Source organism: Pezoporus wallicus, unplaced genomic scaffold (assembly GCF_028554395.1).
Source record: "Pezoporus wallicus isolate ANWC-B61680 ecotype Strahan unplaced genomic scaffold, APGP_CSIRO_Pwel_v1 contig_5709, whole genome shotgun sequence".
Lineage (NCBI taxonomy): Eukaryota > Metazoa > Chordata > Aves > Psittaciformes > Psittacidae > Pezoporus > Pezoporus wallicus.
The window spans coordinates 1198669-1226041 of NW_026635251.1; the positions used below are offsets into that span (position 1 = coordinate 1198669).

General features: G+C 42.3%; 2 protein-coding genes across 6 annotated transcripts in view; one reads left to right on the forward strand and one right to left on the reverse strand.

The window, feature by feature from the left end:
- Nucleotides 1-474: 474 nt before the first annotated feature.
- On the forward strand, nucleotides 475-11576 carry TMEM165 (transmembrane protein 165). The gene is made up of 6 exons (XM_057414033.1): nucleotides 475-664; nucleotides 2108-2333; nucleotides 4897-5072; nucleotides 5908-6090; nucleotides 8781-8886; nucleotides 10657-11576. The coding sequence occupies exons 1-6, from the start codon at nucleotides 497-499 to the stop codon at nucleotides 10731-10733; spliced, it is 936 nt and encodes a 311-aa protein (XP_057270016.1). The 5' UTR covers nucleotides 475-496; the 3' UTR covers nucleotides 10734-11576.
- Nucleotides 11577-19606: 8030 nt separating this feature from the next.
- The window catches only part of CLOCK (clock circadian regulator), a 39507-nt gene continuing 31740 nt past the window's right edge, over nucleotides 19607-27373 (reverse strand). For 4 of the 5 annotated variants that reach the window (XM_057414065.1, XM_057414046.1, XM_057414056.1 and 1 more), the window contains 4 exons: nucleotides 26204-26410; nucleotides 24857-25065; nucleotides 24345-24609; nucleotides 19607-22214 (listed from right to left, as the gene is read on the reverse strand). In XM_057414065.1, coding sequence (XP_057270048.1) covers nucleotides 22029-22214; nucleotides 24345-24609; nucleotides 24857-25065; nucleotides 26204-26410 — 867 coding nt within the window. In that variant the 3' untranslated portion in view covers nucleotides 19607-22028. The remainder of the gene's footprint in view (nucleotides 22215-24344; nucleotides 24610-24856; nucleotides 25066-26203; nucleotides 26411-27373) is intronic. The other variant, XM_057414075.1, reaches the window with a different exon arrangement.

A 27373-nucleotide genomic window follows, 5' to 3' on the forward strand; every position in this document is an offset into this window, starting at 1 on the left:
TTGTACTGGGGCATTTAGACACCTGGATGAGCCCAGGCCATTTCTGTGCAGCTATTTTTCCTTCCCGTCTCTCAGCGCGCTTTCCTGCCCGCAGGCAACTCCGAACGGAGGGAAGGACGCGCGCCTGGAATCGCCCGGGAAAGCGGCACGGCCGCTATGCCCGGGCCCCCCTGGCGCCGAGAGCCAGCGAAGGGGGTAGAAGCCACCGCGGTGAGCCCACCTCAACGGCCCCAGGCCCACAGGGGCCGTGACGGGCCGGGGTCCTCCGGCGGCTCGGGCGGGCCGGAGGGCGGGGCGTCCGTCAGCGGCTGCCGCAGCCAATCGGCGCGCAGGGTCCCGCCCCTCCGCGCCGGGCCGCTGCAGGAAGCGGCTGGGGACGGTTGCGGTGCCGCGCGGTCGGGACGTTGCGGGCAGGGTGATGACGCGGCGCCTTTAAAGGGGCCTCGTGCGGTGCGCGTGCCCCCTCGACCCCCCCGCACCGCCGCGCTCGGCCGCCATGGCCGCGCCGCCGACCCCGCTCCCACGGGCCGCCGCGCTGCTGTTGGCGGCCGCTCTGCTGCTCCTGGCCCCGGCGGGGCTGCGCGCCGCTCCGGAGGAAGAGCCCGGCAGGAAGAAGGAGCCGCCGCCACCGCCCGCGGCGCAGGGAGCCGAGCCGCGAGCTGAGGTGAGGCGGAGACGGGACGGGCCGTGCCGGCCGCCTGCGGAACCCCCCCGCCTTCAGCCGGGCCCCGGGCCGTCAGGTCAGCCCCCGCGGCAGCGCAGCAGGCGGGGCGGGCCCGGCCTGCAGGGCGCTTCCCCTGTGGAAAGCCGTGGGACTCCTGCTTTCCCGCCCTTTAACACAAAAATAGGGAATTTAGGTCCGACACGAAAAATGGGCTAGTGTTGTTTTCACCAGGTAAGTATTTTGTGCCCTCCTTGCTTGCATGCTGGGGAGGAGGAGGAGGGGAACCGACCTTTACCGGTTTTCCTCACAGAAGCAGGTGAAAGCAAGCTTTGATGTGACTCAAAGCCTGCCAGGTTTTCCTGAATATGTAAGGTTAATTTCTTGACGTTAAAACTTTTCGAATGGTGTTTTTGGTTAGGACATTCTGGTGGCAGGTGAACACGCAGGGTGTGGAAAAATCACTAATACATGGCTTGATGTGGCATATAGAGAATGTCAGGTTTTAAATATCAAACCCCCAAATTTACATCACTCCTAAAGGTGAAGGAACTCTGGGAAGCTGCTGTGTATTACATAGAGCATGGAAATTTAAATACCCAACCCAAAAACTTGCAGCACTCCTAAGACGCGGAACGCTGCGAAGTCACCATGTTAAAACACGTTGTAATCTGCTTTGCTGGTAGACGTGCTGAACGAAGCTGGTTTAGCCATCTCTGGTCAAGCATGGGAACACCAGCTTCCTTGTTCTGGGTCTTGCTTTTGATGGTAGATATCTTAGCCTCTGTAAAAGTAAACACTTTGGTAAGTGACATGGGGAATGTGCCAGTCAGGTTTGACCCCTGAAAGCCTTAAAGCTAGTTTTCTATGAACGTAGTGCGTGTAAAAAAAAAAACAAACAAAACCACTAATGAAAACCTGCACAAAATTTTAACGTGGCTGAGATGCAAGATTGTGTGAGGGAAGAAAATGATTCTAACAGGTTTTGAGAGTACTTTGTATTTCTCTTAAGTTAACCATTGTCACCCAGTTGTAGGTTGAAGAGTTTAATTCTCAGTACTTATACCTGAAAACTGCTTGCTTGGTTAAGGTGATAAAGTAAACAGCCAGGCGTTCTGAAGACAGCAATATTAGAACTGAACTAAAGCAGCTTTCCCCGTGTTTTGTTGTAATAGTGGTTCTCCTGGTAATAGTGTGCATGGTGAAGTACTGTTTTAATCAGCAGTGCGTGACCTGCTCTGCTTGCAAAGTGCCTAAGTAGCAATTTGAGGTAGGTTGCAGCCAGTAACTAGTTAATGATGGTTAGTTCTGCATGAGAGGTGTGTACTTAAAATGTCACACTACCCAGTGTGGTATGACAGGAGAGATATGAGTCTCTGAACTTTGCAGACTATGCAGCCTATTAATTAACTGGTGGGTTTTTTGTTGTTTCCCCCTCCCCTACAGAAGGGGTCCTCGCTGGTTGCTCCAGTTCACATTGTCAATGAAGAGTCACCTGACAAGACTAATTTGGGCTTTATTCATGCATTTGTGGCTGCTATATCGGTCATCATCGTGTCAGAACTGGGGGATAAGACCTTCTTCATTGCAGCCATCATGGCAATGCGGTACAACCGTTTGACTGTACTGGCTGGTGCTATGCTTGCCTTGGGACTGATGACATGTTTATCAGGTTAGCACTCTTTTTCTTTGTTTCATCTCTCAAACTGTGTTGGGTACACGTTTATCAGTAAATCTTAATTGAAGTTAAAGTGAAGGTAGTAGGTATATGCACTTTTCTGGTTTTAGGAGAGTGTAAAGCTTTTCCTGGAGACCATGGCTCAGATTGAATATTTAGGCTGTTATGTCTAATGAGGTGTTTGTGCTCCCTAGACATCAGTATGAGAGTAAGAAAGAGGAATAGGAGTGGGAGCTTAAGCACTTCCTTGATTCTGGGGCCACTGGTTTCTGTTAATTTTTAGCTCCTGCTAAATTGGTGTGCCTAAAGGAAATGTAGGAGTGACTTCTGGTTTTCCCCCTCAGGCAAAAGATTCTTAATATGATGACAAATTTCCCTTGTCTGACTTATATCCCTGTATGTGTAGTTGCTTGGATTTGTGCTGGGAGCTGCTTAGGTGGAAGATTCTGCCACAGTCCTTTGGGATGGGTGGTACTGACAGATCCAAGAACTGAGGGGGAAGTGAGGTGTCAGGTGGCACTTGAGGAACCTGTAGCTCTGGGTACTTACCTAGCTGTGATCATAAAATAGAGCAGCCTTCAGGTACATCAGATGCGGCATAAATTTTATTGTGTATGTGCTGGTGTCTGAATAATTAAAATAGTGTTTGTGGAGATGGCCAGTTAACTGGCTTCCGACTTCTTGGCAAGTGCTTCTGTGAATGTGTTTGGGTGTGTAGCTATCATTATGTATACTGCTGCAATTATTGCAGTCTTGGAGCAGCTTCATGTGCACTGTGTGTAATGATAGCATTGTATGAGTTTCTTCTGTTACTCACTTAGTATAAGTCTTTGAATCTTCATCTACTTCTGCACTGCTTGCTTCATTTAAAGTTATTTAGTACCACAGGCAACGTGCTAGTCCGTAAATCATGTGATCTCTTTTCCTCCTGCCCATTATGGCTCTCCCTTTTTCTATACTTTCTTCAAATCTTTCTTGATGCTTTTTCATAAAAGCTTTGTTTTCTGCTTTTTCCTCTGGTTTATAGGTACCCAACTATTTCTTCCTTCTCAGAAAGGAGCCTTTCCCCCCTTCCCCTCCCGACTGCTTGTTTTGTACAAGCTGTGTCTGGAAATTCCTGGGGGGTTTGCCCACTTTGATTTCATGAAAATATGCTCACTTAAACTCACTCCAAGTAGTCACTACTTGGGGTGGTTTTTTTTCAAGCTGTGCTTGTCAAAATAAGCTGCCTTGCTGTTCTGCTTATTTCATTGTGTCTGTGCTTCTATATGCAAGTAATGCTAAAAAAATCTTTTTGTATAGTTTCTTGCATTGCTTTACTTTAGTGTTTTCAGTCTTCAAAAAGAAGTTTAGTTTAACTCCTTCTGGTTTATTTAGCTGTGCAACTAATACTGTTATTCATATATGTATGTGTTGTGTTTGCTAATAGCATAACTTGATCAATTTTGGTCTCATAGTCTTACTTTTGGTAGTGGATGTGTGAATTAATGTCCAGATTATGTAGTAACTTAAGCGCGTTTTCTAACTGTGTACGCAAGAAATCACACATGGTAATATAGAATCATAGAATAGTTAGGGTTGTAAAGGACCTTAAGATCATAGGCTTCCTTTTAGCTAATTGCATGTGGAATAAAATAGAGACAGTTGTGAGTGCATGGGCCAAGCAGCCTCGAAGGTTAGATGTGGAGTTTTAATTTCTTCTTGCTTATGCAGGCCGTTTTTGCCAGAAAAATGGTAAGTAGTCTTACTTTGTGAAGAAGTAAGTACTTTGTTTTGTTCCTGTTTGAGAACTAGTTTTGGCTTAGTTTGATTGCCTTCAATACCCATAACAGTAGGTGAACCATGGAGATAGCTTTTTGGTCTTTGAGTGGGATCAGTGCTTTTAACTTAAAAGAAGATCAAAGTTGGTCACGTTGTGTGCTTGTGGGGGGTATGGGAGAGATGGGAATAGTAACATGCAAGTATTTCCACTTGGCAAAAGAAGACAGACACAGATTCATGCAGCTGGATGATTTGTGAATACGACTAGTAGACTTAACTTGTAGAAAACCTTATCCTAATTTTATCAGGTAAATAAAAAGATTGGGAAGAGATGCTGTCTAACATGTAGCCATATAAAGAAAATGGTATACTGGTATACACTGCTATACGCCATGACTAATTTAATATGTTTACAGATGATAGTTTCATGGCACGCTTGGAGGAAGGCGGGACTTACGTAGTCCTTGATGGGAATGATAATGTTGCTGGGACTGACTCTTTGGAATAGCAGCACTGACTCTTTGGAATAGCAGCACATCAACTTTGCCTGGTGTGCCTTTTTTCATGTTGATGGTCTTCAGTCTCTGGCATGACCAGTAATGGTCGGGATTTCTAAAGTGTTGTAGTCTTAGAGCAGGGGAAGAAACTTATATAAACCCAACAAAAGATGCAGTATTTATTTATCAGTGGATATCTGAATTACAAACTTTGATAGCAAGCATTTTTTAGATGTGGGAAAAACAATTATGATCCTTATGCTTATTTTTTTTAAATGACACGTTTGTTTTCTTTTCAGTTTTGTTTGGCTATGCTACCACGGTTATTCCTCGTGTGTATACGTACTATGTTTCAACGGCACTGTTTGCAATTTTTGGCATTCGGATGCTTCGGGAGGGCTTGAAAATGAGTCCAGATGAGGGTCAGGAAGAGCTGGAGGAAGTTCAAGCAGAAATTAAAAAGAAAGATGAGGAAGTAAGTCATAAGCTTTCTGTGAATTCTGGCTGATGAAACAGTTATAGCCATTAAGCTACAGAATGGCACTGTCACGTTTAGGGTGTTCAGCTGTGTCTGCAGTTGATAATTTGACACAGAAAATGGGTAGTAAATGGGACAGAAGTGGGCCCTGGAGGCTGTTTCAGCAGGTGATTCCAGTTCCATGGCAAGCCTGGCTTTTCAGGAGAAAAGAGACTTTTTGTATAGGGTGGGGTGGGTATTTTTATTTATTCCTTGATGCGTTAGCAGAGAGGACGTGAGCAGTTTACTCTTACCTCTGCTTTTCATTTCTTTTTATGGGCAGGCAGTTGAATGCTGAGATTTGTAGTGTTGCAGCAAATTCTCTGTTATAGTAACTTTCTAAATACACTGGCCCACTTCTAAGCAGTAGTGTGGAGTATTATTAATCTTATTTCTTTTGAGTTTTGGGGCTTTTGTTTTCGCTAATTTTACCAAATCCTAGTGTGAGAGCCACTGCTTGGGAAGAGGGGGATCCCAACAGGGGGAAATCTGTGGCTATAAACCATGTGTTGTGCCTACTGAAACTGCTGTATAAGTGCAAGCAGCACTAGATGGATAATAACTGGAGGTTAGAGGTGATAACAAGTATATATATGTGCACACGTGTGTGTGCGTACGTGTAGCTAGTTTTTTAAATAGTGTCTAATATTGATAATGCAGCAGTCAGTGGCTAGTAACATTCCAGATACTAAATGGGCAGCTTTACTGTTTAAGTATTTCATTCGTGGTGTTCAGATGATATTTCTAATCTTATGATTGATTGATTGGCTTTTTTTTCCCTTGTCTTCCACAGCTTCAGAGAACTAAACTGTTAAATGGGCCAGGAGATGTGGAATCAGGGCCAGGCACCACTATACCTCAGAAGAAGTGGCTCCATTTTATTTCTCCAATCTTTGTCCAAGCTTTTACTTTAACATTTTTAGCAGAATGGGGTGATCGTTCCCAATTAACAACCATAGTGTTGGCCGCCAGAGAGGTGAGTGTTGTGGAATGCTGCTCTTCTTTTTGCTCTCTTTGGGTTGCCCTCAGAGAAGTGGGAGAGACAAAATCCTCTTGTGGTAGGAGGTATCAGATTTTCACACTTACTTTCTTGCCGTGCCTTACTTAATGTTACAGCTGTGCCAGGACCTGAAAATAAATGCACTGAAGCTCTGTATAGTATTAAAACTGTTGTTATGTGACTGGGACTGCACAAGCATTTCTGGAAATAGTTGGTTTTCTATCAGGCAGCTGAACACAATTTTTTGTTAGTGTTGAGAGGTGTTACAGAACAGATGTTTCTTTGGTCTGTGTGGTTGTACAGTTTTAACACAGTAGCTTTAAAAAGAAACCTTTATCCCACCAAACTTAAAGCTCATCAAAAAATACCTCATCTTAAAAATCTAAGTGAATATGGTACATTTTATAGAACTAAAGCCTTAAACTGCTGTGCAGTAGATAATACTGTGAATGAAATTGTATTCAGCATGATGATTGGAATGTGTATTTAAAGGAAAATTAAGGTGTATAGGCAACCTTTTAATAAACATGATTAGCTTACCTATGCTCTTTCATGCAGTGAGATAATTTGCATGTCTGCCCTAGGACTCACACTTCTTTCAGTGTACTTCCAGATCTTCCCTGGGGATAAATCAGGACTGTGTAATGAAGGAGGCTGTAATCTGAAGGAACCTCTTGCCTCTATTGCAGTGTAGGGAAGATGTTCAGTGCTAACAAGGCAGGGAACAGCAGGATAAGAGGGTAATCTCATTGTTCAGTCAGTTACGTGCCATCTTGGAAAATGAGGAATTGTTATTGCCTCTGGCCAGATTTTATATACTGCTTAAGCCCATCTTTCCACAGGTGGTGCTTAACTTCTGGTTTGCATTTTTTGGGTGTTCCATTATGGAGCATCCATCAGACTCTGGTCTCCTTTGTGAAGTGTCAAACATTGCAACTAAAATTGCAAGGGATGTTGTGCCTTTAGCATGTGAAGTGTTTGTGTAAGTGCTATAAAAACAAATACTACAAAAAATGGCTTGAAGATATATCTTGATCTTGGCTTTCAAAATCAGTGAATGGTTATAGTCCAGATATTTTTCCATTTTATCTGTGGGACTGTTTTATATTACCTTGTTTCATAATATATTCAGCTAAATCCTTATATGAGTACTTCACAGACACATAGCAGGAGCATTACAGAAATGCTTATGAGGAAAGAAATTATATTTGAGCAGTGTGGTAAGTCAGCTGTGACCATATATTCCTCAGAGAAAAGAAAAAACCCCAAACCTCTGTGACTGCTCATGGAGTAGTGTCTCTGTCCTGTCACAACAAACAAAATGTAGCTCCTTTTGAGAAAAAAAGGGTGATAATTTGGTTGTTTCAGTACATATACCAGTGGAATGAGTTAAGTCTGTCTTCATGAATCAAGTCCTGATGGCAGTCCTGAAGAACTTGATTTTATACCTTACTAGTTTACTGTGTATAAGACTTGTTCTTTTGTTTAAGGAAGTAGAAAAGGAAACTCAGTAGTGTCCTACTAGACTGGCTTTGCTTCAGCTGCTGGATCTGATCACACTTATGGAGATTATGCCAAGGGAAACCATCATAGCTTGCTACCTATCAGGGCATATGGGATATGGGGTGAGATCCACCCTCAGCTGACGGGGCTGTACAGTTAGCTGAAAAGGAAGGGGGTGTGGGGGGGTGTGTGTTAGGAAATGGGGATTTCCAGAAATTTTGGGCCCTAATCCTAGGGGCAGGTGTGTTGTGCCTTCCAACCTGTCTGTTAGAAATTTCATGCATTCCTCATGTGATGGCAGCAGCTCTTTTTTTTTCCTTTTGGAGCTAAAGGTCTCGCTAATAAATGTACAGGGGACCCAACGGTACTTTCTTTCATTCATCTTTGTATAGCAGAAAGTCATGCTTCTATCTTGCTTTTGCTGTCAGTTATTAAAAGACTCTTCTCTGTGTCTAAGGCTGAGGTCCTCTCCTTTATGAGGCGTTCAATATGTATGTGTAATTTGTAAGTGGATCTGAGAAAACTCTACACGTAGTAGAGTTCTTCGTGTAGCTGCTTGCTGTGCAGTGATATGAAAGCTGTTGTTGACAGTAAATTTGAAAACAGTTTATTACCCTCTGTACTTACATTCTTTCCTGCTTCCCTCTCTGGATGAGTGGGACAGGGGGCCAGAGAATAGAACACAAGCTTCTGAAGCTGGACATGGGACTTGGAATGTTTTAGCTGCTGAAAGCTTGAAAGCTTTCATTTACAGCTTACGGATTTATTTTCCTTTATAGTGAGGTTGGTGTTCTTCCAGCTGATGCATGTTTGTGTTTCTGAACAGCTGCCACCTTCCCTCCAGAGGTTGCGTAATTGTTTCAGTACAGCAGAGTGATTTCTGGATCTGTATTTAACAACTTGAAGATGCTTTTTGGTTGAAACATGCCATATGCTCCTGTACTAGTCAGGTTTAGGTTTAAGTCTGTCTCACTAGCAGGTGTACACTGTTACTGGCCTTTGAGGCAGCAATGGATAGCAGAGCAAACACCAGGGAGTCAGTCCTGCATACTTGACATTGTGCAACCAGGGAACCCAGATGTTGCTCCTTCATGTCAGGAGGTTGTCATAGGACTAGAGGGTTTTCAGTTATGCTAATGTTGCCCTCCTGTGTTTTTCCTCAGGACCCCTATGGCGTGGCGGTGGGAGGCACAGTGGGGCATTGCCTATGCACTGGTTTAGCAGTTATTGGAGGGAGAATGATAGCGCAAAAAATATCGGTTAGGACTGGTAAGTGAAAGCTCACTCCTGTCAGAACAGTGCATTAATGTTGGTTATGTCTGTGGTGTGAATGACTGTAAGTGCTTGGGAGCAGTGTTTCTCAAACCTTTTGGAAAACCCCAAAACTTATTTTTTTCGGAGCCTGTGTATTCCATCCTGCCTCCCTGTGCCCTTCCCCGTAGTGAGCTCCCCTTGCTGGGCGTGCCCAGCACTGTCCCCAAGGCTTCTATCCCTCCTGCCAGCTAGCGGCTGAGCCTGCACAGGGTGGGTGCATCTAAGGGGTCCAGCATTAATTGAGCATAACAGTTCACTGACTCTGATTTAGGTATTGTAGCTCCAGGTTTAAAGATGGGCGCCAGTGAAGCACGTTTTGCTTCACTATTACCTGGCTTGCAGGAGACCAGAGGAAGGAAATACAGTATTTTGGATAGTTGGTATTTATTGTTCAACAGTGAAATTGTTACAATTGAGTGCAGACCTTCAGGTGAGCAAGACAACTGCATAGTCACAAGTTATGCCAGCTATATAAAAAGCTTTAAAATCTACTCTGTGTGGCACAAATATTTGTTGTTTTTTTTTTTTATCATACCTGCTGTCTGTAACAGGAATGACCAGTAAGGTTATATTGGGTGGTTTTCCCTTAGATTAAGTCGCAGTTTGCTTCAGCTATCCATCCTGTCATGTGCTCCCAGGAAGGATTCTATGAAGCTGCTTCTTCCTACAAAGGCTCATTCTGAATATTTGTTCTGCTGTTGCAGAGGTTGTTAAAAGCCAACTTCACCGCAAAAAGTGAAACATGCATCCTGTGGTGTCTGTTTGCCAAGGGTATCCAGTATCTGAAGGGGGCCTATAGGGATGCTGGAGAGGGACTCTTCATTAGAGGCTGTAGTGACAGGACAAGGGGTAACGCATTAAAACTTAAACAGGGGAAGTTCAGGTTCGATATAAGAAGGAAATTCTTTCCTGTTAGAGTGGTGAGGCACTGGAATGGGTTGCCCAGGGAGGTTGTGAATGCTCCATCCCTGGCAGTGTTCAAGACCAGGTTGGACGAGGCCTTGGGTGATATGGTTTAGCGTAAGGTGTCCCTGCCCACGGCAGGGGGGTTGGAACTAGATGATCTTAAGGTCCTTTCCAACCCTAACGATTCTATGATTCTATATTGGTGACAAAATGCAAATCTCACAATGATCTAATATGCTCCTAATAAGCTCAGTGTGGATCTTTGGCCACAGGACTAGCCTTGTTAGGTTAGACAAAGTTGCTGTCTAGCCTATGTTTAGAGAAGAGTAGGAGAACATACACAGTGGGGCTTTTCTGGAATACTGTCCTACCCTCTCTCTCATCGTGGCCATTGCAAACAGTATCTTTTATACTGTCTCTTTCAATATAGTTACCTGAACTGTACAAACCACCCTCATTAGTGTGTTACCCTTACCTGCTGGCTTCCTTCAGCCTGAGAATATTGTATCTTATTTCCCCCCCCATACAGCCAAATATTCAGCAGGACGTGTCAACCTCAATTTTATACTAGCTAAAGTAATAAGAATAAACCAAAGTCTCCTTCCAAAGACCAGAATATATTCTTGTAGATGCGGTTAGACAGTGGGGTGGCATGTGGGCATCCTGACACTGAGCTATAAAGCAATGCCCGTGATTTACAGCATGAATTTTAAACTAAGGTTATTTGGGAATCTGGCATTCAAAATAAATCTGTAATGTGTCATGGAAGATATTTAACTCTCAGTTTCTAATCTCTTTTTGGTTTGCATTTCTTTTCAGTGACAATCATAGGAGGCATTGTCTTCTTAGCATTTGCATTTTCTGCACTATTTATAAGTCCAGACTCTGGTTTTTAAACTTTTTCATCACTGCAGAGGAACGAGGATTGGAAGCACCAAGCAGCGATCCTTGTGCATTTTTGTATATAATGTACAGAATTGTAGCTGAGCAAGCACTGAAGGTGAGACACTGAACTTTTTATAGCAAATGATTCATGGGACTGACTCGTTCATGGACAGCTTCTGCAGAGGAGATCTGATTGTTGTCTGGTTCGTTTATTCTGTGGTGCCTGCTCCCCTGGTGGGATGTGTGTGGTTTTCTTGCTTGCTGGGCCTGGCTCAGCTGAGATCTGAGGATCTACTCTGTGTTGAGGTTTCCTCTGTTGCACCCAGCCACCTTCCCTGTTTCTTCAAGAACTGATTCTTAGGCTTCCCAAAGCAGGCTGTGGCTTGTTCCATGTTGCTTAACAGAAGGCGTTAAGGAGCAAACTGCTGCTGGCTCCCACCTCCAAGGACTCTGTTTCCTGGGTGCACCAAGGCTGGATCATCTAAGCCAGAAGAAACCTGGGAGCAGTTCCGATACCATTGAGTGGCTGAGCCACCAACAGAGCATTTTATAAACCTACTTTAGAGGGAAAACTTCTTAATCAGGGATTTTTATCAGGAAATAGAAGTGTGGTAATTAACAACCTACCATGGTCAATATGCAATCTCTCTGGCGTTAGTATTATTTGACTTTTGTATTTTATTTTGAAATATTAAAGTATATGAAAAGTAATAAAATGGTCCAGCTTAACAATGTTCCATTCCCAGGACTGAACAATAATGGAATTCTTAGGTTTAGATGTGTTCCTGGTTTTCTTTTTAGGAATAGAAATGTAATCTGGAAGAGTATTAATAAAATAGAGTGTCTCTCTTTGAGCTATTTTCAGTATTGTTTTTGGTGGTTCCTGTAATTCCTGCCACAAAGGTTTACCTTCAGGTGAGGAAAGTGCTGTATTTATTTTGGATACCAATAAATGCCACTGTTATAAAGATTTTGAGAATGTTAAGCACTGAAGATGCGTGGGTTGCAGAAACACAGACTGAGAGAGCTGAGCTTGTTCAACCTGGAGAAGAGAAGGCTCCAGGGAGACCTTAGAGCTGCTCCCTGTGCCTGAAGGGGGCCTACAGGAAACCTGGAGGGGAGGACAAGGGCATGAAGTGACAGGACAAGGGGGAATGGCTTTAAACTGACAGAGGGGAGATTTAGATTAGATATTGGGAAGAAGTTCTTTACTGTGAGGGTGGTGAGGCACTGGCACAGGTTGCCCAGAGAAAGTGTGGCTGTTGTATCCCTGGCAGCTTTCAAGGCCAGGTTGGATGGGGCTTTGAGCAATCTGGTCTAGTGTGAGGTGTCCCTGCCCATGGTGAGGGTTGGAACTGGGTGAGCTTTAAGGTCCCTTCCAGCCCAAACCCCTCTGTGATTCTATGCTTCCATGCTTTTCTCTGCTTTTCAGTGATGTGGATTCTGAGCTAATGGCCTAAATAACTCCCCAAGGTTCACTCAGCAGCACTCTTGTAAAATAGAAGATATGGTTTCTAACACTATGAATCTGCCTTTCATTGAAGCTGAAGTAATATGGAGCATTACAGATGTGACCTTTGCAGCTCACAAACTGAGCAGTCCCTAATCTGCCAGAAGAACCCCTTAATGCCTCATTTCTCGCACTCTGAAGACTGCAGCAGCGCAACGCCTGTTGTGCACACTGGTACACAAACAGGCTGCGATTTCAGGCTTCAGGTCTGGATGTTCATGTCTTGGCCTGAAGGCAGAGTGCTGCTGTCAGGGCCCATGCTCATTACTGGGTGAGGCACTGCGCTGCTTTGGTGCTGTGGGTTGTGGGGTTGGGTTTTGGGTTTGTGCTTTTTATTGGTGGTTGGATTTCTTTTTCTTTTCTTTCTTCTTTTGAGCCAAGCGTTGTAGCCAGAAACTGTAGCCTCATCTTTCCCACAGCCTGGAAACATACTGGGCATCTGGTATATGTGCTGCTTACAGCTGCTTTGGTAGGAGAACAATCGGGATCAACAGCAAAATGAAGCTATTTGATGTGGTGGCCATAGAGGTGAGTGTGAAGTTGCAGAGCAAACCTCTGTGGCTTCCAAGTTTATATTTTAGTTACATGTGAAGTGCTGCTTTTTACCAGTCATAGGAGTGTATTTGACTGCTCTAGTGCTAGCTGGGCTGGAAGCGCTTAGTCTGAACAGTGGTCTCTTGTGCTTTTTAAAAGCACAAACATCAGCTTATCCTTGGAAATGCATTATAAAACTAGATGCCTCATGAAATCTTAGTGAAAGCTTTGAAAGGTGCTGTAGCAGTTGCTGCTAGTTACAGTGATTTAGTGTTAGCAAGTAGCTGCTGGAATGTTTCACGATGCGAGGAACCTCATTGGGCTGTCACTGGAGCTCGCTGAATGTGACCAAGGACTCCACTGGTATAACTTTAGCAGCCCTGTGTCTGCTGCACTGTCTCCAGCACAATGGGGTCATTCCACACTATGTCAAGGCACTTGCACCCTTGTGTCTGGATTTGAGCAGCTTTCATCATACATTATTCTTGTACTTTCTGTGCCTGGCATCAGGGAGGTGTGTGGCTCTGTTCTGTCTCAGAGTAGCTGGGTACTCGAGATACAGGTAATATCTTCAGGAGTGCCTGTGTACACATACATACGTGTGTGTGTGTATGTATATATATATATATAAAAACTCTTACCCTTAAGGCTGAGTTTGCATCAAAACCTTCCAGATTTTTGTTAAAGCCTTTCCTCTGTCCATAGTTTTCTTGAGGTAGCAGGTCTCAGTTGGAGCAGTAGGTTACATGTGCTGCTGGTGAGGTGATATAAGCCTACTTAATAGAGCTGGAAGTCTGGAACACTGTGAGCTGCATCACTGGTCCCTGGGCTGAGGTGTCCTGCACAGAATATGAGCAGCTCTGGCTAACGCTGCAGTGACCTGTGAGGGCTGGCAGCTTGTGTGCTGGCACTTCAGATGCTGATACATGTGAGCAGTAATCTGCTCTCTGCCCTTCCTTTCCCCAAGCTGTGCCCAAAGTGGAAGATGCCAATCTATTAGTAAGAGAAACTGGCTCTCTACTTCTTATATCCAGATGTAAAGTGGGAACCGTGGGGCATGTCTGAGGTAAGCAGTTCAGTGGGCTTGTGTGCTTGCACCTTTATGTCACTTCTTCCTTCAAGATCTCAGTAAGCTGAAATGTGCCTTAACAGCGGAGCTGGGCATATGGGAATGGGTTATTTTGTCTTTCCAGCAGCAGCTGGCTGTAGCACTGACTTCCTCTTTTCCAGGATGCTGTCATTTGCCAACTTGCAGAAGCATTAAGCCAGTGTATTAAAGCACCCAGGCTGAGCGGAACCTGTGTGTGGTCAGACCAGAGGAGGTGGGGTGTGCATAGAGATGTTCCAGGCATGAAGTGTCACCTGGGGGAAGCATTCAGTGCTTCTGGCTGCCTCAGCTTGCTCATGTGGGTGAAACACAGCTGTACCTGTAGCTCAATCTGTGGCAGCAGCATCTGTGTGGCTCTTGAGGGGGCTGGAGGAGCAATGTGCAGGGCTGGGAATTGCCAGGTCTCAAGGTTCCAGCCCACAGAGCAGGCTTGATGCTGTGCTGATGGGGCTTTATAACTGTTTCTGTCACAAGGCACCGCACACAGCCCCTTCCTAGATAGTGGTACCCCTGGGAAAGGCTGAGGCCTGGCTTTTCAGGAAGAAACCATATAAATAAGAGTGCTCTTTCCCTTCTAAACAGAGGCTGTTTTGGGGGTTGCCTTGCATTTTAGAGTATGAAACAAACAAGGTAACCAGATGAAGTTTTAATTGCACAGCCCTGTGCCATTTCTTGTTCCTTTGTAGCTGGAGAATGTGAGATACAGCAAGCCAGTGGTCGGGTGCGGAGGGGAAGGCTCTGCAAACCTTTGCATCTGCAGCATGGGAATCAGGCAGCTGCCCCACCCCCTCCCCAGCTTCCTGTCCATCCGGCTGCTCTCCCTCTGGGGAGGAGATTCAGCTGATTGCAGCTGTGGCCACAGGAGCCTCAAAAGCAGCGTCTAAAGCAGGAATGTGCAGCTCTGACGGCAGCTGCATGCAGCAAGAGCTGAACAGTGCTGCTGCCTGCAACTACTCATTTCCAGGCAACAGAAACAAGATGGAGATGAGTCAGTTCTACTGGGGTGAAAAAACCTCACATCAACCAAGATGTTTAAAATGAGAGAAGCTCGTGCTTTACTTTGGAAGGTGCTTCTATCCAATCCTTAGGTGAAGACTGTCTCGTTGTACTGCATGTGTGCAGGAAGTGAAGACCGAGGCAAACTGCTCATCTCTTGTGTTGCCAGGACAGCTTTTCAGAGGACATGTTAGTGAATGCAAGCACAGGTCCTGCTCTCCCCGGGGCAATGAAACCAGGAATGTGTGCGGGATGGTGCTTGGCCTTGCTCTTTTGAGACACGCTCCTCAGGTACCAAGCCTGGAAACATGGAGGTTCTCTAGGGGCTGTATTCAGCCTGTGCTGTGAGAGGTCCCAGCGCACCACAGCTTGTCCATGTGAGTGGTTTTACAACACCCACTTAGAAAGGGGTTGGTGGCTTAGCAGATGCATCTCTGATTTTGAATGAGGCTCAGGCGATTTCGGCCTCATAACCCAAGTCATCCTTAATGTCCAGAGCCACGGAAAGTGTGATGTAACAGCACCTGCGAACTGACGTGGCATTTTTCCATAGATGACCTGTGAGACCCTGCAGTCAGCACCCTCAGCAAGGTACAGCTACGGGCTTTCACTAAGGTAGGTACAGGTTACATTTAAGCTGTAATGTTTTCCACCTCTGTGTGGCTTATATTGTAACTGTGCATTTCTTCTGGATTACTTAATGTACCGCCCCCAAGTGAAAATGCTGTCGCCAGAGTGTCTGACAGTGATGGAGACCATGCTACAAGGAGTGCTAGAACAGTGTGGAAATCTTTGCTGTTACAGGTTACCTTTGAACAGCTGAAATCTTCTGGAATTTATATCACTAATGGCCAACACTCAGAATACAGCTCACTTTTGGATTGCTAATCTTTACAAGTACTTAATCCTTGCACTTTCATATAAGCATGGGTTTTGTTTCGAAGTTTGCATGACAGCAAAATGCCATTGAACAGCATTGGTCCAGGTGTGGCAGCAGTTCCAATTACAGCTCTTCTTGATAACTTTATGGAAAGCTGTAGTGGTGTTTCCAAAGTTCAGTTTCAAGAAAGCTGATAATCTTGCTGGCCACACAGTATCAGCCTTATCGCTGATGGGTGTTGACAGGCTTTAACTACAGCACTGCTGTAGCTCATTGTTTTTTGACTCCAGGGACTCAGGTGGCTTGTACATGTACATTCCTAAAGGCAAAAGATCAGTATCTTCACACAGGCACCCTGTGTGATACCACAGAAAGAACTGCAGACCTTAAAAATGGGTGTTTTTATCATCTCCTCAACGCATTCAGCTTCAGGTACAGGATTTCCCTCCCATCTTTCCTTGAACATTTAATTAATGTCACATTATTAATGTGTACACTTGTATCAGTGCAAAAGGACTGTGGAGACAGGGTTAGCCCACACAGAGAGGTTATACTTTATCAGCCAGCTCTTTCAAGGGAGAACTGATGCTCTGAAATTGTGTTCCCAGCTAAATGTCTCTGCTTCAAGTGGCACAGCTGGTGTTTCAGATCATAGCTACACCTTTAAATTAACTGTTCTTTGATAATTCCCCAACAGAAGAAATGCCCAGGGAGGAAAGCTGAAAGAACAAAAGGAGGATGTTGTGCCCATGCCAGGCAGTGAGGGAAGGGCCATGCTGGATAAAACCCTCATGCACATGCCAAGGCCCTGCAGCGCTCTCCCTCCTTTGGCAAGAATAGGGACCCTACACGTTAAGATACAAAAGCAGTTTGAAGCTGTGCATGTTCACACAAGTGCTGTGTAAGTTCCAAGGCAGAAATGTAAATACACAAGTCAAAGGTCTCTGGTGTTTTGAGTGGGGCATCGGTTTATGAAGAGATAGAGAGAAGAGAGCTAAAAAGAAATACAGTGGGTGTTTTACTGACATCTCACAAGTAGCTGGCCTGGGTAGGGAAGAGATGGTAAAACCCACATCAAGCACCTTCTCACAAGCTGGTTCTGTGGGTGGGGGGAAGAGTGCCTTTGTTACAGTGGAGGAATGTGGATAAAACTGACACGGAAACACCACTTCTGGAACGTCAGAAGGTACAAAAGGCAAGATTTTAAATGAGTTACATTTATTCAGTTAAAAAATTGACAGTTAGTAATGGTCACATGAACACCAGGGAACTGTATCTACATTTCCTGACATCAACTGGGGTGTTTCTGTTTGTTTTCTTTCACGTATACAAATCTAATGCCAGTTAAAAACATACAGAACTGAAACCCAAGCCACTGTGAACTCAACACTGTTCAAAACTCAAAATTCAACCGGATGTACCTGAAAGTAATTTTTACCTTGCTTGCTAAGAAACAACTGACCAACTACTTTCAAAGCAGTAACAGCTTTAAGACCATTCCCAGAAGTGTTTCATAAATAATCACCCCTTGATTGTCTATTAATGCAGCATCTCTCAGTCTTAGCTGGGGTCTCTATTTAGGCCATACAGTATTTTGTTCAGACACAGTGTTTTGTGTTCCCCCACCCCCCTGGTTTAATTAGGTACAATTCCTTTGAGTTATAGCATATCATGCTGGCAAAACTCATGCAGATGACATAGCATGAAGCAGAGCAGAGCTTAAAATCACCTCTTAAAAAAAAAAACAACCGAAAACAAAACAAGGAATGTAGTGTTAAAAATCATGATAATGAAAAAGCCACTGTCCAGTCTCATGGACGACCAAGACAATTCCAAGTGTTCTCTCACAGTTGTCTCATCTACTATGATTTGTTTAAATCTTTCCTTCATCCATATTCATTTCATTCTCTTCAACTGTTTCCACCAGGGATAAGTAAAAAAATAAAAGGTTAATTATTAAAACTAGTCTCTTTTCCCTTTTAATGAAAATAACCATTTTCCAGCTCCCTGACTGTGCATCTACTTTTAATCATTATTTCAAATAGAGAATCTGACACACTTGACATCTCCCGATGCCATGACATTAAAACCTCGTGACAACACCTGGGTTAAATCTCTGAACACAGAAATGGTTCTTGAATTGACTTCAACATCTTAAAAAGGCCACGTCTTTAATCCTTCAGACCATTTCCACACAAATTAGAATCCTAAGGGACACTTACAACTACTGAGCAGGCAAATGAGCCTCCAGATGATTCTCTATCATAGGCTACTGTGCAATTTACAAACCCTCCTCCCAGGGAAGCTGTCACCAGCTATCCCTTCCCCTGGCTGCTGTGTAAAACACAAAGGCAACCGGTTTTAGAAGCCTTTTTAACCTTGCACTTTGAGCCTCAAAGGATCACCGTGTTAAAGAAACATTTTCCAGAAATGCCTCTTTTGACAGTTCTATGCAGGTTATTCTTGGATACCACCCCCCCACTCCCCCCATTTAAACAGTTTCACTGACTAAATAAACTGCTTTCCAATAATCTCTTCAGTAAAGTGCTTGTTATTACTCACAAAAAAAAAAATAAATCAAAAACAAAGTGCTATTTGAGTCTTAAGATAATTTCTTTTTCTGTGAAAAACTGCCTGATATAGCTTTCTTTTATTCATTTTTACATAAAGCTGAAATGAAACCTATCTATCTCTTGTAAGGATACTGGGTTACTCATTTTGGTGTTTGGCAGTAGGCGAGATGCCCACAGAAGGTGGTGGTGACACACTGGAACTGTAGTGCAGAAGGTAAACAACCTTTTAGATGAAATGGAAGGCATATGGAGAGCTCCTACTAGAATCCTTTCATATTTATATACAAATATAATATATATTAAATATAATATAAAAATAGCTATATTCTTTTTCTCTGAAGTTATCATAGAAGCTTTTCTTCAAATCCTCACCCATTGCAGGCAAACAATGTGTCTCCTAAACTCCATGCAACTATGCTGCCTTTTCACTCCATTACGTTATCACCAGCTCATTTCTTCAGAAATCCAATCCTCTCCTTAACAGACTCCTTCCCTTCTGTCAGAGTCAACCCCTAAAGGTTATGCTCCAGAATCTGCAGCATCACAGCATCCGTTATCATGCTATTTATTAGGATGTTGCAAATAAGTCTATGACAGTGGTAAATGAGTCGGGCAGAAGCAAAAGGCTGATTAAGAAAGAGGTGACAGCCTGGTCCTCTTCCCATTAAAAATCAAGGACAGTTCGGCAATTGATTCAGCAACAGGAGAAGCTGCAGAGCCTTTAGATACACACTTTGTAGTCACTACCTGTGAAACAAAGCATCTGCATACTTGCACAGAATCAGGACCAAGTCCTACATACTCGCTTTTATTAGAAGTTTGCCTGATTTGTGGCATGAACTTTCCAAACGTGTGCTATATTTTTCCAGTTTCTATGAATTTCCCCATCTTCTAAGCCTTTCTGTAGTAGCTGGTAGTTCTGTAACTGAATCACCTCTCTCTGAGGTTACAAAAAGCTTCTTCATCAAAGCGTACATTTCTATAGTTCTCTTTCAGCAGCCATGCTGTCGTCATCATCTAATTCCTCCCTCACCTAGTTTAGCCTTTTTACCAACAGACCTATAGCAGCACACTAGAGTATTTGGGAAGGGGAAAATGGGAAAGGAAAATTTAAATGAAGCTTTATATAAAAAGCTGCACCATTACCCACCTGGCTGGGATTTTCTATTTTCTGTAATTCGCAGTATTAATAGTTTAATAAACCCACTTTACCCCTATTCAATAGTTTAACAGCACTATTAAAGCTCTTCCAGTTTTTTTTTTTAGTGCTATAATTGGTTATGTTTTTATCTAACCTATTTTTCACTAAGCTAAAGTACTGATAGCACAGACCTCTGTAGTCAAAGGCAGCTTCATTCAGAAACAGGTGGAATGGCATAGTAGGGATACAAGAGCCAGGCAGGATTTCTGCACATAGAACTCTACACAAATAGGTTTCTGACAAGTATTCCAACCCAGAGAATGCTAGAAATCCCTTTACAGAAGGGGAGTATTCCTTGCTATGTTTGGTATTGGCATCTGTTCCTTGCTCCAGGTTGCAAGAGGTTTCTTGGAGCAGAAAGCAGTCTGATTCTCTTTGGTACCGTTTCTCTCTCCTTCCTTATTCACTTCCGTGCTTTTTGGTGCCAAATGCTTGCTTTATAACTGGGGAATAAGAAAGATCTAATGATAGGACACATGCAGGGGCAAAGGCTAGCGTCAAAACGCAACCAACATGCTTGGCTAAACTGGTAACACCTTCCTGCGGGTTTGGTTCATCCAGCAATACAATCAAACTGTTTCGTAGTACAAACCAGTCCATCATCGTTTGGTTACATTCATTCAACTCCTCCTCAGTATTCAAGCTTAATCCAGCTTTCCCTCCCTAGTACTAACTTCAACTGCTTTTACTACTTTTAATTATCAGAATCTATCAGCATTTATTCATTTTCCTCTGAAGTTCTGGTTTCCACAAACTAGTGCCATAAAAACCTACTGAACATTTACTTAAAATAGCACATCATATCTGTTGGAACTTTTTATTTTCTTTATCGAGTGAAGTTGCCTTCTGAAGTCTTAGTTCAATGATATCTCTTAAATCAATAGTCTGGTAGTGCTGAATGCAATCACGATCTCCCCTAAAACACTTTAAATGCTATGAAGATGAATAAAAATAGAACACCCCAAAACAACAACAACAACAACAAAATCAGCTTAATATTCCTCCTCCTGCAAAAGGAGTTCTGTACTTTTAGGTCTTTTAATCTTCTAAAGAGTATTACCTTCCAAGTCTGAGATTTGAGAGACTCCTCTGTTCCTGGCTAGTGTTTGAGGGGGAGTACCAGTCCAAAATGATCATGGTCTTAACTCAGACCACTATAAAATCAACACAATTACAGAAATATCTATGAAGTAGATAGACAAGTCTGGTTGACAATGTACTAAGACTTCAAAATTGAAAATGGTTACAGATTCAAGACATTGTAATTCAAGATGTTAAACATTATCACCTGAATTAAAATCAAGGCACTATGGGTTTTGTTGTTGTTGTTAAAATGACCCTGAATCAGTTCTAATTTTTGAAGGAGAATAAAAAGATTCCAACATATTTTAACAAGTTACAATTCTCACCACAGAGAAAGTGGTTAAAAAGTGCCCAAAAGGTTATTAAATGTAAATATATTTTTGTGCAAATTACTCCTATAACTGAAACATTCTTGAAAATTACTGTCATATTTTTTTTTTAAACCTTTTACATAAATATTTCCAACTATGAACTATATCAAAAGATAGCTTTGGGGAATAAAATTCCAAACCACCCACAAGAAAGCAGTGCAAATTCCTATTTGTTTTTCAAATAAAGCGATGAATCAATTATGAAATGATGGATGATATTCATGAATCTGAATGTCCTGAACCCCGATGAATGATCACCAGTTCAAACAGCTTCATCAATAATTTAACCTCGAGAACGACAAACCAACACACTAAACCTCACCGAACAAACCCTGACATCACAGACAAAGCACAAACAAGAGACTTGTGCCCACATTAAGGGTGAAAAATAATGATGCATCATGTTGTAAACAAAAGGGTAGAACAGAGGAAAACATTAGTCTGAGTATGGCGTGAGAATTTAGGGAAACATATTCAAACCTACAAATAACAGATTACATTTTCATGCATCATATAAAATATTTTGCTCTTTCTCCTTTTATGCAGACATATACACAATATTTTACAGCATCTGTACAACAGAGAACTGGATTTCACACAACATTTTCAAAATATTTACTGTCCTATAATCATCTGAAAAAAAATTAGATGGTTTTTGGACTATATTCCTGGCATTTGTGTTTTTTTTTTTTCTTCTGCTAATTCAAACAATTGCTCCAAGTCCATTTTAATACTTTAAAAATGTACAGGATTGATAAAAAACCCAATATTTTCAGCATACCTCACATTTCAGTCACATTTTGAGATTTCACCTGGACAAATCAACACATGGCAGCAAATCCTTTAGAACAAGAAACTGGGGCGACTATCAAAGTTGGCCATGTCCCCGTCATCATCTTGTGGCTTTTAACAGATTCCAGAAGTTAGAAGCTGATCCCAACACCGTGGTGTCAGAAAGCCTTTGTACTGCTACCTCTGTAGCCTCAGTGCCACTGCTGGCGGAGCAGCCCCCTCGTGGTAGTTCACTTCGAGAAGTGGCAGAGCCCCGCGCTATTGTGGCTGCACTTTGGAAGGATCAGTCATCTTGTCAGTTCTGTGTCGAGAAAGTGGCTGCTGCTGCTGCTGCTGAGACTGATGCTGCTGGTGGTGGGACTGAGTAAAAGTGCTTTGTTGTAGTGGGAAAGCAGCAGAAAGGATAAGCTGAGCTGACTGATTTCCATGAAGTAACCTGGATGTCTAGAACATGGAAATAGAAGACAATTATTTTTCCTGCTGCACTGAGAAACTGCAGGCCTGGCTGCTTTCTAACTTTTCATAAGGGCTCAATCAAACTAAACTTCTGGGCTGTCTTTTATGCTGAGCAAACAATGCAAAGATTAGTTCATACTAATAAAGTTAACTAGAGCATCTGACCAATTATCAAAGCAGTTGTAACTGGTCTTCGTAATTTCCCATGACAATGGGTAGGAACACATGGCAATTTGTCTCCATTTCAAACCACAAGAGCATAACAGGGCTTAAGGGATTCATTTGAACAAATGCAGGTGGCTGACATTGCAATCACATGAAAAAACAGTGCCTGACTTGGCACAGATCACATTTATTCCCCCGCAGCCAAAATGAACATTCTAAGAATCTGCATCTTTGGAGGAGATTTATTATTACTGGAAATACTACTTAGTTTTAATATTAACCTTCTTAGAACCAACAAAGAAAAGCAACTAAGGACAGGTAAAAATGTACTTAGATATCTCAATCCTGAAACATGTTCTGCAACAGAAATTAAACTACATTAACTGGTGCATCTACACAATCAGACTGTAAGAAGGCCCAGTGAGCAGAGGCAGGAAAAGCGCTTTTCTCCCTTCTTAAAGAGCATTTGCTTCTCTTCAAATTCTAGCACTTCAATATTTTGAATACAAACTAGTAATTTTTGCTTAGAAAGAAATTCTAGAACAGGAACAAACTTTTGGAGATCTTCATCTTCCACAAATCTTCTGTTTCAACAGAATTAGGTCAAAATTGTTCAAAGTTTTAAATTTAGAAACAGAGATACAGACACTACCAACCTGCTAAACAGCACTGGTGTTACAGTATTTATCTGACTTGTCAGAGAACATATTCAAATCTGCACTCTGGTTGGATTCAATTCAAGAATCTCCCACTATGTAAATGACAGCTGAAATTCAAATCAGTAGGGTATCCTTCATCTATACTTTTGAGAGTCAACTTGCAGCTGAAAAGCCTTTGCCTCATGCATGACTGGAACTGGTACATTCCCATGAAAGACTTTTATAACAAGTCAGTGTTTTCTGTCAGTGATACAGTGAAAGAAAATTTTACTCAGCTCTAAACTGAACTGTAAACATTCCTTGTGCATAGAAATGTAGATTAAACCTCCAATTACTTACTGTGTTTGCATATATCTTGCCTATGCACACAATCCCAAATTTAGTGCAAATGGGAGAGCACAGATATTAAGAAGTACTTGCAAAATCAGGATTTTTAATTATGTATGCTCTCAAAAGAACAACAACAAATTAAATTGACATTCCCAGAGTAGTTTAAGAGTGCTAAGAACGTGTGCAAAGTACATTGTGATAGTTAATATGGATTTCATCTTTGGAGAAGGCAACATCAGAGGCCAAATTAAGATCCTTTAACCCACGTCCTCTTGGAGACACTTCCTCTCTGGTTTTCTAGCTACCACTACATCTCCCTCACTAACATCACCTGCTGGGAGATCTGTGTGCCAGCAATTAACTGGAATCAACAAATGGCAGTAGATTTCCCATCAATTCTTTCTGCCTTCTGGTTCTTTCCAAGATTTCCTACCTCTAAACTCCTTGGGTTTTGCCTTCCTTCTCTTTTGATCCAATCTCTTCTTTCTCCACTAAACCAAGGTTCTTCTCCACTCTTTGTTTACTTGCTGCTCAGCCTCCCCTGTTCATGTCTCACAACAGATGTTCATACCTCATGTTATGGGACATGTCTTGCTTTAGGCTGCATGCTGCTTTCCAGATCAACCAATTCTGAGACCATCTCTCATACCTTCTTGCATTAATATGTGAATGCAAAGAACACGCAAGCAGTTTTAAAGGGAAACATCTGTTTCTTCATCTCATGCTCAAGCAAGAACAGCAATTCAAAGATATAAGGCAAATAAGTACAACTGCAGGGAAGACTACCTTTCCTGTAAGTAGTAAGATTCTAGAGAATGGCTACCGAGTAAACTTACCTCATGGATCATGCTTGTTCATAGATACTGTTTTAAGCACTCTGCTTTCAGATAAAGCACCCCCAGGATAAACTGGCAATAGTGGAAATGTCAGCACTTGGAAAACTTTACGGAGACTGCTGCATTACCTGTAGGAACTGCTGGGTGTGCTGGGTCAGCTGCGGCTGAGCTGGTTGCTGAACTGTGGTGACCTGCTGCTGATGGTCTTGCTGACTTTGCTGCTGCTGTTGTTGTTGCGTTATTGACAAAGTCTGTGGCTGCTGCTGCTGGGCAGCAAAAGTGGGATAAGCTGTCACCACCTGTCCCATAAACATAGTACTTGGTACCATTACTGCTCCACATGCTACTGGCGCTGTGACAAGTTTTGTTACAAGTTGCTGACCTTGAGAAAATCTGTTAAAAGGAAAAAGGGAGTCCCTTAAGGAAAAAAATCCGTATCAAGCATCACATGCCCTTAAGAAATGCAGTTTTATCAGGTTCATTCTCTGCTCTAACACCATGGGCTTTGGTAAGCCTGCAAACATGCTGTTTTTGGAAAAGCTTAGTTTAACAGTTGTATCCATATACAGGTAATAAGTCACATGATTTTTTTAATGCTTCATTATAGCAAGTCATCTGACTATTGCTCTTGAAGATTTACCTGATTTGTCTATCCTGTGTAAAAGTGGTTACTGCAGCAGCATTCTGGTTGTTGTTCTGTGGTAAGCTAGAAGGAACCTGGACCACATTTCCTGTTGTTGGCTGAGAAATCACCATAGTGTTATACAAAGGTGCCGAGACTGTGTTCTGTGACTGGCTGGCAAGAGAAGACTGCTGATTGTGTCCACTAAGTACATTTTGTTGATTATGCTGAAAAGAAAACATATGACATTGTAATTTGAAAATACCCAGGTATTACAGCTGTCTTCCTCATTGTCATTGCCCATACTTCACAACTGGCCCCCAGACCTCTGAAAATCTCCTAAATTAACTTCTCCATCTGTTCAGGATTTGATATTTTTTCAGCTACTTGCATATTGTTTGTTCAAGATCCTATTTTCCACTCCTTTAGCATCTCTATGCTAGACCAGACTAAAAAGTGCACATCACATCAATCTATTTCTTACTTGGAACTAGCTTACTACTGGGATGGTAACACTGTCCACCACTAGTCTGCCTCTTCACAAATGTTGAAAGAAAGTATGGAATTTGGGTAAAAGTACAGAGGGTGACCACAGAGATGGGAGGTATAAGGAGCCTCCACACACAAATGATCAAGACTATCAGCTTGAAGAAAAGGCTTTCTATGGAGATTGACAGAGGACTTTGACATCATGCATGACTGAGAAGATGAAAAGCGAATTGCTGCTCAGTGTGTTTCTGAGGGCATGAGCTGGGTGGCAAGTCTGAGAAACAAACATAATCACGTATCACAGAAAGCAAAGCTGTAGAACTCACTATGAGGTATTGTGGATTTCAAAAGTTTACATGGAATTGAAAGAAACTGAAAAAACAGAAGAAAAAGCCCATTACATTACAGATGTCACACACCTCCGGCATCTGACTGAAACTGTTCAAGAGTAGAGAAGTAAACTGCAGAAGCATCAGTATATGCTTGTCCTGTTCCTATGCTTTTCTAGTTATTTGCTGTCTGGAGACCACATTTCAAGCACACCTTGTTATCAATGTTATACGTTCTATCAAACAGGAAATCAATAGACATTTAAAATAAGGTAAGCTAAAAGGTTCCCTGATACTGGTCTTTCAAAAAAGCTACTTAAGATTTGTTTATATGCCTAAGTCTTAGATAAAAACAAGATCTGCAATTGCATTATCAAGGACATGAATGCATTTCAACTGAAAACCAGGAATGTGGAACTAATACAACTCAAAGGATATTGTTACAAAAAAAAATTGGGAGGAGAATGTCAGGGAAGCAACTGTTGTGTTTCAGGTGGTTTTTTTTAGCATGTATTCCATCCAACAATATCAAGAATGAAAATTTTACCTGTGTTGCAGGACTCTGCAAAGGCTGTTGCTGTATCATGTGAGAAGTACTTATATGGCCAGTGTTCATCCCACTTTGAGTCTGATTAGTCTGAACAACTTGACCTTGCATGTTTACTGATGCAAGCTGAGGAACATTTGAAGAATTTCCGGAAGCAAGCTGCACAGAACCAAAGTTGAGTCCAGAAGTTGACTGCTGCAAGAACATCTTAAAGAAAAAAAACCACAAGTTAGCTTTTAAACCAAATATGTTAATTGTTCAAGGTGTTTTAGAGAAACTAAATTTCATTATTTAAAATCACTGTAAGAGAACAGTGATTAATAATTCAGTTTCATCTTTAGTTGGGCTGGACTAGATTCATCTCCAGAGGTCCCATCCAACCCTAATAACTCCGTGATTCTGTGATCTCAGTTATTAGAAGTGATGAAACAGCACTGCAATCACCAAGATCAAAAGACCCATCTCCCATACAGGGTCACTATTCAGAGATTCTACTATAACTGGTAAGAATCCAAATCCTGATTTCTAGACCCCTAAACAATAAGGTTTAATATTTATTATTAAAGAAACAACGTTATTTAGACTAAATTGTAATGTAGTCTACAACTGTCTAAAGACAAAATTTGAGACCACATTTCTCTTTGTAGGACAGAATCTCCATCTGATCTTTCTAGCATTGTTTAATAATCTGAATTCAGCACAAAAACAGTTGAGTCTTTACAAAAAGTTAGGCAAAGACTACAAGAAGACAGGGCAATAAAGTAGCATGAATGTGTAGCGCTTAAGATATTTTTCCTAATTTCTATAGTTCTGAATAAGGTCTCTCCACACTGCATGGGAAGAGGGCTGTGAATCTGTCCTTTTGAGGCATCTATAGGCAGTCTACTACTGGCAGGCTTACATTAGACAAGATAAAACACTGAAAATGGCAGATGCCAGAAACTCCTACTTGTCAACAGAATTTAAGCAACATACTCAACACTTCCAGAAAGTATCTTTTTTTACTTTTCATTCACCATCCATGATGAAAATATTCAGATTATTTCCTTAAGGGGTACTTCAGGTTTTGGGTTTGTTTTTTTTTGTTGGTTGGGATTTTTGGGGTTTTTGTTTGGTTGGTTTTAACTAGAAAAAGCCAGTAGGATCATTCTTTTCTTCCAAAGAGAGCTG